The sequence below is a fragment of the Sebastes fasciatus genome, chromosome 1 (assembly GCF_043250625.1).
Source record: "Sebastes fasciatus isolate fSebFas1 chromosome 1, fSebFas1.pri, whole genome shotgun sequence".
NCBI classification, from domain to species: domain Eukaryota; kingdom Metazoa; phylum Chordata; class Actinopteri; order Perciformes; family Sebastidae; genus Sebastes; species Sebastes fasciatus.
Window position 1 is genome coordinate 21,114,022 of NC_133795.1, and position 21,000 is coordinate 21,135,021.

At 40.1% G+C, this 21,000-nt stretch overlaps 1 protein-coding gene across 2 annotated transcripts in view; it reads left to right on the top strand.

Annotated features, from left to right (window-relative positions):
• The window catches only part of pcbp4 (poly(rC) binding protein 4), a 164,759-nt gene extending 144,422 nt beyond the window's left edge, over window positions 1-20,337 (top strand). For both annotated transcript variants that reach the window (XM_074637026.1, XM_074637027.1), the window contains exons 14-15: window positions 3,985-4,154; window positions 11,989-20,337. In XM_074637026.1, coding sequence (XP_074493127.1) covers window positions 3,985-4,154; window positions 11,989-12,391 — 573 coding nt within the window. In that variant the 3' untranslated portion in view covers window positions 12,392-20,337. The remainder of the gene's footprint in view (window positions 1-3,984; window positions 4,155-11,988) is intronic.
• Window positions 20,338-21,000: the final 663 nt, after the last annotated feature.

Consider the following 21,000-nt stretch of genomic DNA (forward strand, 5'->3'; position numbering starts at 1 on the left):
TGATGGGCAAGTTAGCACCTTGCATGGCAGCCTCTGCCATACGTGTATGAACGTGTGTGCGAATGGGTGAATGCTGACATGTAGTGAAAAGCGCTTTGAGTGGTCGAAAGACCTAGAAAAGCGCTATATAAATGCAAGTCCGTTTACCATTTACCATCATGCCGTTTTGAAGACTTGAAACTAGCGATTGAGACCATAAACTCATATTTACAACGTTTACTGAGGTATTAAATCAAGTGAGAAGTAGGCTCATTTTCTTATAGACTTCTTTACAATCAGACTTCTTTTTGCAACCAGAGGAGTCGCCCCCTGCTGGCTGTTAGAAAGAATGCAAGTTTAAGGCACTTCTGCATTCGCCTCACATCCGGAGGTAGCTCACTGATCACAGCTTGTTTAATGCCAGTGTAAGTCAGCTTGGCTTTAGTATCCATAGTATCCTCAATACCAGATTGAATCATTGTGTATCCAACAGCCTGGCATGTTTTTGTTTTTTTCCCAGTTGACTCTAATCAAATTTCTAGTTTCTTTTGGATCAGTTTGTCTCCATGTCGTCCTTGAGAATACTTCATGTGCACTGACTCAAGGCCAAGGATGACGTGTGTGTATTTGTTTCTGATGTTTTCATTTGTCGTGATCAGAAAGTCATTATGTCCTCGTCTTGACAGAAGCTTTGTTCTAACGGCTTGTTTTGATCTTATGAAGACACGTTTCTATATTGAAATCCAGAAATAGCTTTACTGTGATCACAAGGAAATAATAATCATAATGCAGCGAGTGCAAAGAGAATTACAATTCCTTTCATTATAAGTCATTAAATTAATCACTAACCTCTGAGGCAAAGTATTATTACATTAGTGTCTCTTAATTTTCTTATCAAGTAAACAAATAATTAACTGTAAATGATCAAATTATTTAATACTATGTGTCCCTTAATGTGATACATTTCAGGCTAATGAGCCATGCAGAGAGATAATTAGTTGTTTGAATCTTTACACCAGACTTCCGTTATGGGGATCAGTAAAATATACCATTGTTATTATTTTTTAATTGGGTTACATTTACATCCTCGCTGTGTTGACACTGCTCCTCATTATTCCCCCTGCCACTATCTCTCATAACACTGTTGTTTCATGTTGTCAGAGCAGAGGAGGAAAGTATCGGCAACAGTTCCTGTACATTATAATAGTGTCGTTAATATGTGTTGTTTTGTCGGAGAAAATGAAACCTGGTCTTCAGTCCATCTTTTTACTCAGGCTGTTCTCGTACACCGTTCGTAGCTATACCTACGAAAAATAATGCACTATAATTTGTATATATATATCATGCAATCAATTCATATTTAATCCACGTAATCGTGAACAGGGAGTATAAAGAGCGACAAACGCCACGTAGTGAGAAGGTCAATCTGGACCAGAAGGCCTCTGTTTGTATCCGGTGTGAAACCAGAAGTCAATGTTGACTTATTTGTCACGTATCATTCGTACTTACAGTAAGTAACATACTTATAACTACTTCCACAGTCACGTAACTTCCGTACTTAAAGCTGCAGTGGGTGGAAATGATGCAAATATGATTAAAAAAAGCATTTTTTTACAAAACGGTCACTATATCCTGACAGTAGTGCATTAGACAGGTAATCTGAAAAAAATCATGTGCCTCCATGTCCTCCGGTGTCCTCTGGTGCTCTTAATGGCATCAGCAAGATTTCACAGACCGGAGGAAAACAACCATTAAGAGCCGTCTCTGAGCAGCTGTCAATCACTCGCAAACTCCGATCAAATGGTCAAACTAGGCAGCGCTGATCAAATATGAATCAATATTCTATTACTGTAATGCCTTTTATAAAATGTTTTCAGAAACATCTTGTAGCGTACTGTTAATCTGTAAAATGAGAAAGTTTGTGACCCGGCAGCCATGTTGAGATCAGTTGAGAAAATCCCAAGCACCGCCCACCAACCCGAGCACAGCCAATAGGAACGCTCTCTCTGAAATTACGTTATGGGCTAGATTTTTCAAAGCCTGAAAACAGAGCCATGAAGAGGTGCAGAAGTCTAATTATCTCTCAGAACACTTGAATTACAATATGCTGAAAGGTTATTGGGAATTTTTTGCCAAATGATACCAAAAATATGCTGCCTACTGCAGGTTTAAGTTACGCCACTTCTGTAGTTATTTTAACCCAAACGTTTATTTATTTGTCACGTAACGTCCTTACTTAAGTAACGCCACTTTTGTAGTTATTTTAACCCAAACCATGATGTTCTCCTGAACCTGACCAAGTGGTTTTGTTGCCTAAACCTAAGTTGCCTAAATGAAGTTGTTTCCTGTGAAGCCGGAAATTTATTTTGAAAAGACTGTATGCATGTAACGAGCAGAAATTGACACGTGTTGCTGGACATTCGTTGGAAAAGACATAAAAAATGTATAACTTTTTGTAAGATATCTTACGAACCGTTGTATGAGGATTCGTTGGTTTAGTTATCATCGAGTTTCTATTTCATTTTTTTTAAATGTGCATTAGCACATCAGTTTTTTTAATACGGTTCAGCTCCAAAAGCAACACGGGAGACGCAGCACAGCCAGTCTGCCAACACGTGTTTGCCTCTTAGGAAAAAAAAGTAACGAGACGTATTTATGGTCTGAACTGACACCGAGATAAGCACAGTAACTATCTGTCTATTGTTACTGTGACATCCACTGCATGACATTGGGACTAGTATAGCACACACAGAAACACTAGGCTCACGACAGGCAGATGAGTCAGAGTTCACCACCTGTTGCTATTCCATAATGTTAGACAGACACGGACAGATAACAAGAAGAATGGATAGAGAGGATGGAAAATAAACTACATAGAGAGAGACAAGGGTCGGGTGTAGGTGTGGGTTCAGATATCCTTCCTTCATCTACAAAATAACTTATTGAGGTTTATGATGCTTGTAATGTGCTTTTTTTTTATAATAACCATCATTTATAAATGGTAAATTTCTAGTTAATTAAACTAAGAAAATACTTATTTTAATGTTAACAAACAATGAAATGATAATAATGTTTACTAATTATTATCAAGCAGCCTCAAAGTAACATTACGTTCACTAAAAGTACTTGTTTTTGCCACAGGCTAAGATAGTTAGTGTTTAGAAGTGTCTGAAAACATTATGGAAAGGACACCACAGAGAAATAAAAAGTTTTTTCTTACCTTCTGCTTGATTCGGTCTGTCTTTTATTGTGTCCAAGTCCCGTTCAAGGAGAAGTCTTGTTGTGAAATCTGAATATCCGTATACTCTGGCTCAAATAAATATGGGCGGCCATCGAACTCGGACCTCATCCATATTGTGAAATCATCTAACTATTCAGCCATAACATTGAAAATATTTTAGATAACACTAAGCTACGCTTTCTGTACTTCAACACAACAAACTCTGCCCGGCTGCCACTCGCGTTTCCACCATGGATGTACTCTACTGGTCCAACGTTGTCTTCCAGCAACACGTCACCTCGCTACATTTCACAACGAGACTTCGCCTTGAGCGAGACTCTTTCCATAATATCAGACACTTATAATAACGATCAGAGCCTGTCATGGCAAAAACAAGCACTTCTAGTGGACGTAAATGATGGTGCCAGCTTGCCCCAATAGCAACATATTGTAGCCTGTGAGCAGCTGCCGTCTACAGCGCTTTCCATCGATACTGGACCTATTTCTGAAATAGTTGACCCTATTAGTCAGTTAGACACAAAGACATGGGGAAATAGGGTCCAGGTTGAAAAATACCGAAGTTACCCTTTAATTTGTCGAACACTTTGGTTTATGCAGAACTACAAATGCACAGAAAGATTAATAAACAAACATCTGGAGAAAAAAGTAACAACAATACTGTCAAAGCAGTGTTTATTTAAAATACAGTCTTCACTTTGAGAAACCCCAAAATGCTGCAGTGAATGCCTCTAATCCTAATCCTCACCGTCTCATCCTCCCCACAGCTGATTGGCTCAATCATCGGTCGCCAGGGCACCAAGATAAACGAGATCCGGCAGGTGTCGGGAGCTCAGATCAAGATCGGCAGTCAGATCGACAGCACCAGTGACCGCCACGTCACCATCACCGGTACACCGATAGCCATCAACCTGGCTCAGTACCTGATCACTTCATGGTAAGCATCCAAACTAAAGGGAAGTATCAACTGCTGTCACGTTACAGTATACAATATACAATCCACCTACTGTTGGAGTTAGCTCTCCATTTTAAACCAGGTCAAGATTTCTCTTTCACTAACTTCACTCGCTCCTCCAGGAATGGAAGTATTGCTGCTCCTTTGCCTCCTCAGTAGGTATTTGCTTTAAGCTCTCTGTTTTTTAATGAACACCCGGATGAGAGACAGAGTTGAGATCACAGATGAAAAGAACTCTGTCAAGCTTTCTTCCCCAAATCATTATGTTCAATCATCTCTAGACTCAATAACTGTGAAAACTGGACTAACTCAAAGCCCCTGCAGACACAACATTTAAGAGTGTCGGAGTCTGTTACTGGTCCACTGCAATCCTTCATATTATTAATAATATTGTGCTTTATGCAGTCAATAGTTTGATGAGCACAGTTGGTCTTTTTCACTGAATTGTCAAATAAGCCAGAGAACCAGATCATATTGAAATAATTAAATTTATTTATTCTCACCGTGTTGCAATGTGGGCAGTTTCACTTTAATGTCAGCTGCACAGGCAGCCATACAAACCAACCCCGTCTCACGAGAAGGCGTATAAACACCATGACATTACACAGACAGTCCGCGTGTCATGAGTACGTATTTTAGCCTTTTCACGTTTCATCTGTACGCCACTCAGACGTCCGCAGTTAGATTCACTTAGGTTCAGGCAAGAAAACACTTTGTTAGGGTAAGGGAAAACGTCCTGGTAGGGCTTAAAATAAGTAAGTAAACTAAGTAAAATATGTACGGAAACAACGTAACACAACTACGGAAAACACGTGACAAACGTCACTAACGTAACTTACAAAACAAAACACTGGTCAACAACGGTCTCAAACACAGTTCTCCTGGTTAAAAGTCTTGTGTTTGTGGGTCGCATCCACCTCCTCACCCGTCCACCATGAATGGTCTTTTTCTCTTCTTATACTACGTCATTAACTCTTACCGTAGCATTTATACCAGGATGCGTTTACATTGCAGTCAGTACAGGATAGATGCCGTACAAATGACGCGCGGAAATGAAAAAAGGCGTGCATATTGCACGCTAAACAAGCAAGCATTATCATGGCATTTATACTCCTTTTAGTGCGAACGGGCTGTACAAACCGATCAGGACAAATACTGTGTATAAAATACTGTGTGGTAAACACTGAGGCTTCAGGTGAATCCATGTGAAAGCTTCTCACCCTCAGATATTCGTTATACCTGGGACCAGATGCGTGTAGATTCACGACTAAAACTCTGTACAAAATCAGAAATATTCAGATGCATTTGTTTTATCCAATTTAAGAATAATAATGATATCTGTTTTGTAAAGCTCAATCCTTGAGGAACTGGATGCATGTGCACCAGCCCAGCCTGCTGTCACCAAATGGAGTATAAATAACAACAGCAATTTCTTAAGTCGTATTATCACTACGCATTCTTTGCTTTTCACGTGTCATTTCATGCTTTGGTAGTGTTAGAAGCTCAGAGCAAGTGCTCCGGAAGTCAAGTGACGTAGTAAATAAGAGTAGTATAAAGAATGAGAAAGGCCGTGTAGGGAAGAGGTCGAGGTGGTAGATGGGTCAAACAAACACAGGACTTTCACCCAGGAGGCCGCTGCTCATGTCCCATATGAAACCAAGTCAACGATAACTTATTTACGTTAAGAACTTAACTCTCGTACGTAAATTAAAGGTACTATATGTAACAATTTACAAGTATTAATTGCATTGTATTGCCAAAGTGTGATAAGATAGTAATCTAACTTAAAAACTGAGACCTTGCCTGACTTTCGCGGAACAACAGAATATCCGATCATAAATATTGAACATGTTTAATATTTATGATTTGAAATCGGTGCGGCCAGGATGGACTTCCGAGCCGACCAGGGATGTAAAAAAACGCTCTTAACGTACCTCACACCACAGGAATATGTGCAAAGATAATTGTGTAATCGTGTAGTGTGTACCCGGTATTAGGTTCTCCTTCGCCCAGCCATCTAATCAGCCTCTCAATATGAGAGACACAGACTGCCAGGCAGGTTTAATACAAGTTACCACCCCCATGAATATGCAAATTCATGATTGGACTCTGGATGAAATTGATATTTCACTTACCAGTCCGCCTGCCACTGACAGCAGGGAGAATATCACACGTCCACACAGGGTGTAAAGCACGTGTATACGGATGGGTCAGCCTCATTCAGTCTGAAATGTCAGGTCAGGGAAGGTGAGAGACTGACGCTCAAGTATCAATGACAAACCTGCTCTTTTCCATTACATTTTTTTTTTCTCCAATCAGTCAACAGACAGATAAGACTACCTGTCAAAGCTCATTCCATCTCTTCTCTCACTGGCTGACCACAGAACAGCAGCTAAATCAATACTACAAACTGAATGAAATGACAGCACTCTGTGAGACTATCTTCTCTTTGGTAGATAGTTGTGCTGTAGTCTATTCATCAGTGGTAGACAGTAACTGTATCTAAGAACAGTTTTAATGTACTTATCATACTATATTCATCTGACAGCTGCAGTTAGTAATTACTAGGGCTGTCAAAGTTAACACGATAATAACACGTTCCTTCAATTTAACACCACTCATTTCTTTAACACATTAACTCAACTTGCGGTTTTAGGTTGTAGCGGGCTCAATGTTAAAGCTAGAGTGACGATATTGGCACCATATGAAACTAGAAAACTTAAACTTAACCTAATCCATTGGTACCAACTTTATCATACTAGCTTGTTGCGAAGGAGGTTAAATTATGCTCCAAATAAAATGGCATGGACATTTTCAAAGGGGTCCCTTGACCTCTGACCTCAAGATATGTGAATGAAAATGGGTTCTATGGGTACCCACGAGTCTCCCCTTTACAGACATGCCCACTTTATGATAATCACATGCAGTTTGGGGCAAGTCATAGTCAAGTCAGCACACTGATACACTGACAGCTGTTGTTGCCTGTTGAGCTTCAGTTTGCCATGTTATGATTTGAGCATATTTTTTATCCTACATGCAGTACCTGTGAGGGTTTCTGGACAATATTTGTCATTGTTTTGTGTTGTTAATTGATTTCTACTTATAAATATATACATACATTTGCATAAAGCAATCATATTTTCCCACTCCCATGTTGATAAGATTATTAAATACTTGACAAATCTCCCTTAAAGGTACATTTTGAACAGATAAAAAATATGCTATTAATCGCAATTAAATATTGGAATCGATTGACAGCCCTACTAACTACATTTCAGATTAAGACTTTACAATACAATAGCATGCATTGTTAAAGGAGCTGAATGTGAGATTGGGAGCATTTCTATTGCCTCTGCACGACTCTCAACAGTAGCTCATAGCTAACGGTGCTAACAGTGAAAAGAACGACAACAATGTTGACAGACGTAACAGTGTTAACCTGGGGGGAACCAGAGGGTGGGTGCTACGCTTGTTTACGTTCATTATGATCATTTTGGGGGAGTGGCTTTGGAGGTAGGCCTGAAGGGACGGACTGTCAGTGTTGCCGACATGGCGACTTTCTCTCTAGATTTAGGGACTTTTGGAGCTAGTGCTGCTAACTACTTTCATTGGATGAGATTTGAATCATTTTTTAAAATCTAGCGTACTCTTGATGGTTTCTCTTCTTTAATGTGCTTCAAATTAAAGAGCAAAAAATAAATAAAAAATAGGCAACGATCATACATGACAAAAACATATGATAAGAATGTATTAATAAAATAATAATTATTATTATTATAATTATTATTATTTAAATGGGAATAATAATAATAATGATAATGATTCTAAAATAAAGGTTTGACCCATTAACCACACACGTTAAACCTAACTAAAAAAAAATAAGTGTTGTAGCAGACTTTATTTAATGTGGTAGAGAATTCCAGACAGTAGGACCATAATGACTTGTTTTTTCTCCTACCACATTAAATGATCTCACGACCCCTCAGATTTATATTGTGAACCTTTGGAGGGGCCCGAACCCTATGTTGGTAACCACTGGACTAAACTACATAACAGTACAGAAAGTAGTTCAAACTGGAAATATACTACTTATGCATCAGTATTAATCTAATAATGTCATGTATATTTTTTATAATAAATCATTTACTGCAGAATGAGTACTTTGATATTTAGAGTACATTTTGCTGATAATTCTTTTTATACTTTTACTTACGTAGGAGTTTGAATGCAGGACTTAATTGTTGTACTGAGTACTTCTTCCACTCGCAGGTAGTGTATATTGGATCTAGAATATTACGTGGTCACAACTAGCTGCATTACATTAGTGCTTCTGTCTGAATCCATTACAAAGCAGCAGTTATTAAAGCAGCCGCCTGCTCTCTTTGATCAAACAGAATGCGCAGAGAAGATGCAAATTAATACACTGTATGTAACTCGCAATATCTTTAGACTTATATACCTCAAATGCAATGAGCCCTGACGTGTTAAGTGTGAGTGTGTGCGTGTGTGATGTTCTTGCATGCCTGTGTATCAACCTGCCCACCTGTGTACATCAAACACAAGTGTACTTATTCATTAAGGCATTATTCATGTCCCTCGTCTTCGCCATGGGACATCCTGGTGAAACACTGCTGACGCGTGATTTGGATTGCATTGCATTTACATTTAAAAGACTGCAACATCTATAAATCATTTCACTTCATCAGAGACTCTTGAGGCAAATTATGTCTCATAAGTTAAGATAAACCTTTCAAATTCATCTTTTGTTAAACGATGTTTATTTTATCCACGTCTAATAATTATTTTGTGATCTTGCCTGAACCTGAGCGTGTCCTGACATGTATCCTGCTGCTATCCTACTGTAGCTTAGCGTCATATCACCTGTTTCAATAACATCTGCATCAGCTAGAAAACGGTATGTTGACACCTTTCCACGGTGTAATCTCACAATGTCTCCTTCTCCAGTGCAGGACTCAGAATAGTGCGTTTGCTTTGTGTGGTTTCGTCAGTGACAAGCGGAGGCTGATCGCTCTGATCTGAACGTGACTCTCTTTTATCTGCCGTTGATTATTCATGCCTTGGTGCGCGCTCCCTTTGGACCTTCGTGTGCAATCAGGGAACCTGTCAAACTCAAACACTCCCTCCACAGTGTGGAGAGAAAGGGAAAGAACTTGAGTGGATGCAATGAATGTTTCCGTTCAAGTCAACACTTGTTAGGTTGACGCATTTAAGATGGTTGTAACCGAATCTTTTGTGTTTATAATATTATTTTTAGGGGTATAATTGAATTACTATGGCACAGTAGTTCTTCATAACCTTAACACAGGGTTGTTGTTTTTTTATACTTAATACTAATTGAGAGCTAGACTGTGTAAAAGCACATGGTCATTTTGCTGTTAGATGATTGATTGAAATTTTGTAAAAAATTGCTTACATAATGCACTGTTGTCTCTCTTCGCTTTTTATTTGTAGGATAACAACAAAAATATATAGCAAATACAGCTTCTAAATGTAACAATGTGACAGTTTGTGGGTGAGGTATAGACTATTTGTTACTTTTCATGCCCTAACCTTTCCTGATTAATGCTGTTTAGCTTGACTTAGAGCTGTAACAGTTCTCTCTTTTTTATAGCAGTTTTGTTTCATCCTTCTTTCCCTCTTGAACATCAGTTTCACTGTCTTTAAACACAGGTGACACAGTAAATATCCATGTCACCTGGTTGGGTCAGGTTACAGAAGGATGTACAATACTGCTGTTTTTCAAGCAATATCCCAAAAAAAAATGTCATGAACACCTGAAAGTAAGATGTGATCTGCATCTGGGTATCTTATCTGGAGAAGGAAATACACAGACATGCTGGTGTGAATGCATGCAGACCCCGCTCGGGGTGATCTGGCTCACATTCAAGTCCAAGCCAGGTGTAAATGATATCTGTAAAGTTTGGCCAAAAAAGCTGAATGGCCACTTAAAACTTTCTTGAGCAAGCCCGACAAAATAGCTAAAGACGACATCTTACTCTGCAAAGCAAAAAAATAAGTCCGGTCCATACGGCTGCATTTTTTTCCCTCTGCCAGCCCAGTCGCCAGGAAAAGATGTTGGCATTGTACGTTTCTTCAGACTAGTTACATTATTACAGTTGTTATGTTACGTTGTAACATTACGTTGTTACGTTACGTTGTTACATTACGTTGTTACATTACGTTGTTACGTTATATTGTTACATGTTGTTACATTACGTTGTTACGTTACGTTGTTACATTAAGTTGTTACATTACATTGTTACATTATGTTGTTACGTTACATTGTTACTTTACGTCATGACATTGTTACGTTTTTATGTTATGTTACATTATGTTATGTTACTTAATGTTATGTTACGTTACGTTGCGTTATATTACTTTATGTTACTTTATGTTATGTTGCGTTGCATTGCGTTATGTTATGTTATTTTACGTTATGTTATGTTGGTACGTTATGTTACATCGCTTTGTTGTTATGTGACATTACGTTGTTATGCTACATTGTTACGCTACGTTTTTACGTTATGATTTGAACACGATATTTTTTTCTAACCTTAACCCGATGGCATTGTGCGTTTCTGCAAGCGTGATACAAGGCTGATGTGAAACACATTTACTAAACTAATTTTTGGTTAAAAAACATCGACATTCAGGAACGCCAACATTTTTTCTGGCGACTGGGTTGCCTCTGCTTAGCCAATGTACATATGGGGACCAAATCAGAATCAAGATGCAAGAATCAGATGTCATTATCCAGATGATGTATCCAGATAACAGGTTGCATGTTAATACCAAGAGTATAGAAGTGTTTTGCAATAACTTTTCCCAAGTCATCGATCTGCCATTGAACGCATGAAGAAATGATCCTCTTCCAGATGAATTAAAGAAACATTATTATTGACTTTGTAGCTGCTACAGAATATAAGAAATGGCACTGTATTTTAGAGAGCTACAGCTCCACTCCCATGTTCCAGCTAGCCTATGTTTGTGTCTTTCATTAGTCTCTCTAAAAAGCTGTCAGATAATAAGTTAAATTGGGATCTACTACACTTAGTAGCATTTAACAACAAGATAAAACAAAATGATGTCGTTAGCATTCAACCACTAAAGCTCCCTTTTATGTTTTGATAGCACGCCTCTGGCTAAGATTCATTGGAGCTGTTGTTAATTTTGGTAAATTATAATGTTACCCTTTACTGTCCAGTACAGTCATTGATATCCATTTTGCTTAGAATATGCAACCCCAGTATAATGAAAGAGACAATGTTAACCACGCTAACCTGGGCGTGGAGTTGGACTTCAGCTCTCTAAAAGAGTAACTTGTTTTTTGTGTTTTGTTTCTGCTTCTTTTTCCTGTTTTTGAACCAGCATCATCTCTGACAAAGCTTCCATCCTAATATATCTATAATGGTTTTGTTCCCTCCTCCCCTCCCAAGCCATCACCCCACTTATACAGCACACCCCCCATCCGTACAGCGAACTCCCCTACAATAATCTGTTGCAACCTCCAGCAAAACACACCTGTTTTATGATTTGAGTTTTGTCAAATTTCCTTTATTTCATTTTTACTCTCCAAAATATCCTGTTTTTGTTTTTGTTTTCTCTTTGGGTTTAATTTGTTTTTTTCTCTTGTTTTTTTTTAACATGTCTTTTATTTAACCCTCTAACCCTTCTCCATCCAAAATTCCCTCTCCCTTACCCCTGTCCTCCCCTCCCTCCACCCTCCGTCCTCTCCCTCCACCTCCTCTCCCGACCTCTTCCTTCCTCCCTTCCCTCCGTCCCTCCCCTCCTCCAGTTTAGAGACCGCCAAATCCACCGCCCAGTCCTCCTCCATGCCGTCTCCCGTTGACCTGACCATGAGCTTCACCCAGCCCGTCCCCCCCGCCTCGTCCTCCTCCTCCTCCCCCCTGGCAGCGATGGGCGCAGCGATGCCCCACGCTCAAATGCTGGGCGCTCCCTACGCCCTCCCCCTCTCCAGCCTCCTGGGAATGAAATCATTCCCTTACCTGGCACTCTCCACCCCTCCTGCCTCAGCAGCAGCGGCTGCTGCTATCGGGGCTCCCATGATGCCGGGTTCCATGCAGACGGTTCCGGTTCAGGCTCACGCAGCGGCGGCCCTGGCGTCCTACACGGCCAAGATCTCGGCCTCAGCCAATGGGATGAAGAAGCCGGAGAGGCAGAAGTTTGCGCCGTACTAATGACGGATGAGATTGCATCACTGAGGTAGCTTCTGGGAATGAGGCTGGTTTTTAGATGGAAGGGCACTTTTATTTTCCTTCTTTTACACTTCTTTTACTTATTAATCTCTCACTTCTCACTTCTCTTTCTTCCTCTGCCTCTCCATCTCTTATTTTTTTGATCACTTAACGATGTCAAAGTGGGATAATTGGAACATGTATGATTTCAGATGTGACTTGATGACATGGAAGCCATGTGCAGCGACAAATAAGTTGTTTCCATGGGTTAGACGCACTGAACCGTAGCGTGACCATCATGGGTTGGTTGTGGTCGGCCCTGCTACCACAGCGGGACCTCAGCACAGCTTGACCTGGCACAGTGCGGCGAAAGAGGACCGACTCAAGCCCAGGGAAAAACCTTAAGAAAAGGCCAACTAAAGGGGGCTAAATCAGAAACTACAAAAAAAGAAGTAGTCATTTCCTCTGCAAACTCGTACAAACAGCCATAATTAACTGCCACACTCTGTTAACCGATCCCTGTTAAGAGCTCTGTGTGACAGCCAGACACCCAGATTGGCAGTGGCTTATGGGTAATCAGAAATGCAATGAGCGAGATGGTCAAATTTTCATGCTGAAATCCGTCTAAGCTCCACATGGGAAAAATAAATTAAACAACAAATAGAAGATACAGATATAATCCCCAAACCATCTTGTTTTCCTGACCTTTTTCTACGGGACACAAACAACGTCTTTGTGTCAGCGTTTTCTCTCAAGTTTTATGAGCGCTTAAATCCTCAAAGTCAGGTCACTGACGGTGAGAACTCATTATTTGGCAGCGTGTGGGATATTTTTGACTTTTCATGTCTCATCGGTGGTTTAAAGTGGGCAAAAGTAGACAATCTTGTACAGCAGCTTCCTAAGGGTGATGGATCACTCTATACTGCTACTGTGATGCTTTATGTTGGTGTTTGTTTAGCATTGCTTATGCATCAAAACTGCATTTTTTCCCCGTGCAGATATCCACTGGTTTGATAAACACTCAGGGTTGTAGATAAGTGGTCAGCCATAACTCAGAAAGTCGGCTCACGCGTCACAATTTGCTTATATCTCCTTTGCATTGTAGATTATTTTGGGAAAATCTTGGGGAAACTAGTTTTCCTTCCTATAAACACAAACCCATGGGTGCCTTTATGTCTCTGTGTGCAGTTTGAAGGTACTGCATGTTGAACGGTTAGCTTCATCCAGGTTATGGATGAGATGAAATGTTTAGCTTTGTAATGATAATAGTGGGGGAGTGGCTTTGGAGGGAGGCCGAAAGCGACAGACTGTTAATGTTGCCGACTTTGGGACTTTCTCTCTAGATGCAGGGACTTTTGTAGCTACTTAGCAGCTCATGCTGATAGCTACTTTCATTAGAAAAGAGTTGCCAACACTGGATCATTTTTAAAAATCTAGTGTACTCTTGCTAGTTTCTCAAGATCGCCCATCCTGGCTTTAAACACACAGTTACTCTTTACAAGTCAATCTTGTATCATGACCATGCAACTGAATTTCAATTTTCCATGAAAGAAAGTTACAAAAATGCTTGTGTATGCTCTCAATTATAAAAATTAATTCTTAGGAATTTGAAAAAATCTGAATCGGCAGGTCAGACTTTTAAAAAATCGGAATTGGCCATCTCGGTGCATCCCTATAAATAATACCGTAAAGTGCATACAGAGACATAAAAAAGCATCAAAATCAAATTCAGCAGAATCCAAACTGTCCCAGCAGGTCTGACTGTTTAAGGCTGTCACGTCGTCCTTTTCCAATAATCCCACTTTGACGGTTTTGTTTGAGTTTTTATTCAGGACTCGTTTTTGTAGCTCTGCCCGTATCAGAGTGACTGTTTGGGGGTTCGGTGGGTGTTTGTAGCTACTGTATGATGATACTGGTGTTAAAGGTTATTTGGGCCACAAAGCCTGTAAAAGCCATAGAGACTATTCAGCTTTTCCCTCCTTTCCTGTTTCCTGCTCTCTTTTTGTCCCCTACTCCTTATCCTATTGTATACTCTCATATTTATTGACTAATATGAAATATTCCCTCAGAGAGTTTATATCACTGGTCACTAACACTGAGCTGAACAACTCGGCTTTTGTATACAATGATGTCTACTTGTATATTACTTCTTCCTTTCAGCTTCCTGTATGTTTTTTTCTTTATTTCTAGTATTTGTTGTATAGAGTTTTTTAAAACATACAACAGATTTAAAAACGTCTTTTTGCGTTAACAGTCTGTAATTGTTTTTTGTTCACAATTCTCATTTGAAATGTGTTGTTTAAATTATTTTTTAACTTATTAAGAGGAGTATTACATTTACAGTTTTAGAAAACAAAAGATATTTCTTTTCCCAACGTGGCTGCAGGTAAATACTTTTTTTTTTTAGTTGTGTGAACAAAATTAACTTTGTTTTCGTCTTGGGAAAAAAAATAATAATCACTGTACCATTAATGCTAATAACCAGATGTTTTTGTTAGATAGAAGAGTAGTGTTTTCACTTGTGTGCTCAAACTGGACATTTTACCACACGCACACTTTCTAACCGGGGACATGCGTTTGTAAATGTCTACGTTGCTTTTCAACTTTCAGCATCCACAGAACTAGAATAAAGTAGAACTACCACTTCCTGTAAAAGGTGATGTATACAGAATAAGACCATAGATCATTTCCTGACCTCTAACTGTAAAGTAAGGAATCTCTGTCTGCATGTCCTTCGCATATCTTGAGAACCGCTCATCCAATCTACTTCACACTTGTCGGGTGTATTGCTTGGGACCCAAGGGAGTGCGTTGTTGAATTTGGTGCAATTTGGACACGTGACACGTTCAATATTGTCCATCCATCCGTTATCTGTAACAGCTTATCCTGTTCAGGGTAGCGGGGGAATAGCCAACTGGAAGCAGAATCGAACCAGTGTATTTCACCGGTGTGACCATAAGTAAACCGTGACCTTTGTGTGTACTTCCCCGGTGTCAGACTTGATACTAACTTATAACACTACTGTAATAACATTAAAGCCAGCAAAAGACCTCCACGAATTAAATCCATGCTCTACTTTATAATGGCAGGGGTTATGTCAAAGCAGGTGACTAAAACGGCTATTTAGAAATTGCCTCTGCTAAGTGTATTTCACCGGTGTTTCTGACCGCGAGTAATAGCGACCTGGGTGTGTTTTTCAGGGGCGGATTTAGTGACCCCTGACCCCTTGAATAGCCACGACTTGGGTGTGTGACTTATCATGGCAGGTGTATTATTACTCAGGACCCAAAGAGCGCAGTATTGAGTGTGAAGTTGTTTGTATGAGCGGCTCTCGACACCACAGTCCAAGCATTCAGCCCATTCTGAACAGGCATGTTTTCAACCGGCACTGCATTAGTAGACGTAAAGGTGCAACAACGCTGCGTTGTGCTGCTGTGGTGGCCTGCAATTTACAGAAACAATCAATTTTATTATGATCTCATTTTTATAGAAACATTTAATGAAACTACAGCGAGGAGCTTTGGTAAAGTGAGTTTTGAAAGTCAGACATGTCAGCATCTTGTAAAGTGATCAGTACTATTGATCAATAACCCAGTCACGTCAGCTCTTAGCAAATATATCAGGGAACACACTGTGATACCAGAAAGGCAAAATCTGTCTTGACACTTAAATCACCTTTCCCTGTAGATTTAAGGGACAATTCATCACTCACTCACAATGAAATGGACGGAATCAACATTTTGTCATGTATGAGTATAGTAATACATCGAAACCACCTGACTATAGATGTAAAATTGATAGAAATTGTACTGTCGGTTAGGGATGGGTACCAATAATCTGCTGCAGTAGTCTGTGCTGGGATCCATACTAAAACGTTGTTTATTCAGTTAGGCATTACCAGTCAGCTAATGGGGACATGTCCATAAAGACTACAACCATTGACACAAAATGGAACTATCAGACTGCAGAGCCCTTTAAAAGTTATTTATTAAGTTAGTTCTTCTAATGTCTTGGTGCTTTGAGCAGTATCAATATCAATATTGATCAAATTCTAATGATACCCTACATTATACACCAAATGTCAATACTTTTCTTCCTCCTTTTTCTCGTCTCCAGTTGGTTCTCAAATCTTTGTAAGCTGGCTTTGTTCACGACGTCTGAAAATTTTGAAAAGCCCATAAAGATACACTACGAGTGCGTCAAACATCTTGGCCAATTTGGTTTGCCTGGAACACACGAAGGATCTGTATTGTTTTTGATTTCTTCTTCTACTGTTAATTTCTGGCAGACCAGACAAGGGAAGTGCATTGCTGCCTCCCGCTGGTTAAAAACAACAATGGATTTGGTCTTTGCAAACAGGAATGATGTATGTGTTTCAAGGCTGTCAAAGTTAACGCAAATTTGTTTTAACGCCACTAATTTCTTTAATGCATTAACGCAACTTGCGATATCGATCCTTTGGAGATTGTAGCGGCTCAGTTTTTTAAGATAGAATGAAGATACTGGCATCATAAGAAACTAAAACAACCTAAGGAATCCATTGGTACCAACCATGTCATACTAGCTTGTCGCGAATGAGGCTATATAACGCTCCAAACTTGTGCTACATTTTGGCGAGGAAAGATATGTGAATGGAATTGGGTACAGTAACATGCTGCTCTAATATTGGTGCTTCACTATTAATGATCTATAATGTCACATAGAATCAGATATCAGTCACACAACCAGTACTTTTACTGCTGATACTTTAAGTACATTTTGCTGATAATACTTCCGTACTTTTACTTAAGTACATTTTGAATGCAGGACTTTTACTCGTAATGAAGTACTTAATATTGTTGTACAGAGGTACTTGAATCAAAAATCAAAATACTACTTCCACCACTACTGTACATCACGATTCTCAGACTTTAGTTTTACACTTTAAGGTTGGATATTGATCATTCTCGTCTCTCCTGCTGTGTTATGGTGATCAATTGATTACCAGATTGAAGTTATTCTACTTATTGTAGTTCTGTGGCAGAGTCCCTCTTCTGTGTGTGAAAGTAGCAAGCAGCGTTTTTCTTATTTTATTTCTGTTCTTTCCAACTAAACTGATGCTCAGCTCGGTTTACTGTCCATGCCAGAGTGTCAGAGACTAATGCTGCATGTTTGCTTGGCCTCACTAACACAAACACACACACACACACACATGTAAATACACACAAAGATGATCTTGACGATTAAATTAGTTTAATGCACACTTACAGATACAACCAACTGACTTGTAAACACACACACACACACACACAGACAGGCCTCGGTCATTGCACTGACTCCCTCTTCACTGACAGTGTGAACTAAAAGCAATACTAAACAGAGCCGGATGAGTAGCTACACATTGGCAGGCAAATATATGTGTGTGTGTGTACTTTTCAACTGTAACAAATACATTAATATTTAACTTGATGGGTTGTCAATGATCTCTGTTCCTTTAGTTTGTTTTTAAAAATAATGATAACAATGTGGTATATTAAACAAGCTCACTTATTTTTATAAAGTCAGATAACCTCGTTGACGAACTGAATTGAACTGTGGACACCGTGTTTAATCACGTCACTCATCCGTCCTCTCCACGCTCACACATTTTCTTTCCATTTCTCTCTTTTCCTTTCTTGTCTACATGTCTTTTGTCCATTTTGCATGAGTCTGACTTGAATTGATGTCTATGCAAACAACATCTCTGTGTGGTTCAGCTCAGTGATCCATGTGTGGGGTCACATGGAGGCTGTGCTGGTGCTTGTGAAGTGCAGCTGAAATGAAAGGGCTACAGTGGACTATGGGTCTGGCTCGCAATGCATCTGCCCTGATGATCAATTCATAATTAGTTTACAGATAGATAGTACCAAGTCCAGTACTTATATTTACCTGAATGACGCAGCTCCCCAAGTTAGTGTAACCAGTCCAATTTAAGAAGTACTGTATGCTTGATAATTGAATAACTCGTCATTTTATTCTTACCAAACTGATAAAATAGAACTCAAATACAAATAGTTGTCTTAAACTCTTAAGACCCAGACACACCAACCTGACATCACAGAACTAGTAGCAACAAAGGCCGACTGTTGAGTCGCCTCACGTTGCCTTTGTCCTGGCCAAAAAGTTGCACTCGAACACACCACAAAAACTAACTACCACGTACGTTCTGCGCCTGCGTGAGATGAAATAATTCTCCCTACCAGCAAGTGGCGATGGTCTGTATTCGTCATTCAAAAAGGAGAAACCGGAAGACCGAGGATGGCGGATATACAAGCCGTACGTACATGAAATAAAGCGGTGTTTGCTGACCATTTTCACACCACTCTCAGTCACCACATAGCTTCATTCCAGATGGCCATGTCGTTGGGATTTTATCCGTAATGGTGCACTGATTCGTTTAAGCTGAACAGCCAATCAGAGTGATTTCTCTCACCGATGGGCCCTGCCGGGCGATTCAACATGCTGAATCGGCCGAAAAACCTCAGACTAGAGCCGAGGGTGCGGGACACACCGCAAAAACTAGGCCGACGCTCACCAATGGCCCCAAACTGTCGACGGACGACCGTCGGCTTGGTGTGTCAGGGCCTTTAAGATTTAAACTAAGGATGCGTTCACGTTACCTTGGTGCGGAACAACCGCTCTCTGGTCTGCCTCGAAGTGGTGGTCTCGGAGTGCTTTCAAGTGAACTCTGGAGCAACGTTGACTTAATTTGCCACGTCAGTCAGTCGCTAGTATCGTCAGTCACGTGAGTCACTAGTCAGTGAAGTTAAAGTCGACCACGACCGTTTCCTTACCCTAACTAAGTGGTTGCGTAAACCTAACTTCCTGTGAAAACAGAAGTTTATTTTGAAAGGACATTATGCATGTAACGAGCGTATATTGACACGCCGTCCCCGGTCCGTCCAAAAGTAACGGTAGAGGGTTACCCCGTGCATCGGTCTTTGATGCCGAGGGACGCTGACCAAGTGGGAGTGACAATGTGTTGACTGAATTTGATGAATGTACTGTTTATCAGATCACAAATGAGACAATAATTAGCTAGCTAGCGCAACCCGCGGTCCCTCCACCCCACTCCCCGCTGCTAAGTTCGTCGGTAGGATAGCGTTCAGGAGCTCCGTAGTCTCCGAGCAGCGGAGAGTGATGGACGGACTGTTTAGACCCACTGGCCACCAGCCTGCTGTTCAGCTCATTTACTGTAACCACATTTTGGAATGAGCAAGCTATGTAGCTAGCGGACTAGCCAGCCGCTAAATGAGTAAAATGTAATAACTTTGTTCCATCCATCCACATCCACAGCGGAGGAAAGCACTTCACACACGTCGGGGCAACTGTTGAGTCGTACAAGGAGCCAATAATTGAACGAAATTTCCAACACATGACTTTTGTTTAAATTTGTGGACCGTTTGAGGTTTGAGTCTGTGAACGCAAACCGGACCAGATGGAAAATTGAAACAATGTATCATCCTTGCATTGGTTCAATTCACTCTTCAGGGTAAATGTGTTGCAAGAAGCTGACCCTCGGGACAGTGGAGGAGGTTTCAGTAACACTATACAAGACTTTATCAAACAGAGAAGGACTTTACTCTAAAATGATGCCCTCATTCCAAGTTACTACAAATACACACATAGCTTGTACAGCAAACGGTTAAACCTATAAAAAATACACCCAAACACACATTCACTCTGAACCAACTGCTGAACAAAAATGACTACGATTATGAATATTGTATTGCACTCGAACATGAAAAATCCATTATGACAAAATATTCTCTACTGAGTATGAAGTACTACCATCTTTCTGTTTTAATTTCTACCTCCCTGTGAAGGCGGGGAGGTTTGCTCTTTGTATATCAGCCTGATGTGTTTGTGATTCTCTGCTTTCTTTCCATTCATGCCATGTTCTAATAAATAAAACCCACACTGAAAATAAACTGTTGACTGATCCATGTTTTATCTCCGTGGTTAGTTTCAGAGCAGACAGATATAACAATGTCACGATTTACCAATAAAAAACTGTTTGCCTGCTACTGCATGCTGTAGATACCCTAACTTTTAACTTTAATTATAGTCCAAATACCTGAGAGGTTGTTCTGTACTGTGATTATACGACTGAGCCGTCTGCAGCAGCATCCAACATCACTGTAAACAACATCCCCACAGCTGTTTATAGATAGTTAGTTAGTTAGCAAGTCACACAAAGTTTGTTCCAAATATCATGGACACAAAAAAACAAAGTTGAAAAAAAAACTTGTTGTGTAGGTGGGCATTTGCAGCTTTACCCTCTGCCTACATTTCAGCAAATATCTGTTCAACATAATGTACAGCGTGGAGGACGGACATGGAGGAAGAAAAACAAACATTATCCGCTATTTATACACTGGCACGAGAGGCGACTTGTTGCCGGAAGACAACGGTGTTGAACAAGTTGTAGAGAAGAGTGCCGGTGTTGTCAGAGTTTGTTGCGTTCGAGTACAGAAAGCGTAGCTAAGTGTTATCAGGCGGCAACCTCTGAAAAGGTCTGAGAAGTGAAGCCAATGCAAAAGTGCCTGCATGATGTTCATTTAGTAAATTATGGTCCCATTTAGAGCAGTGTT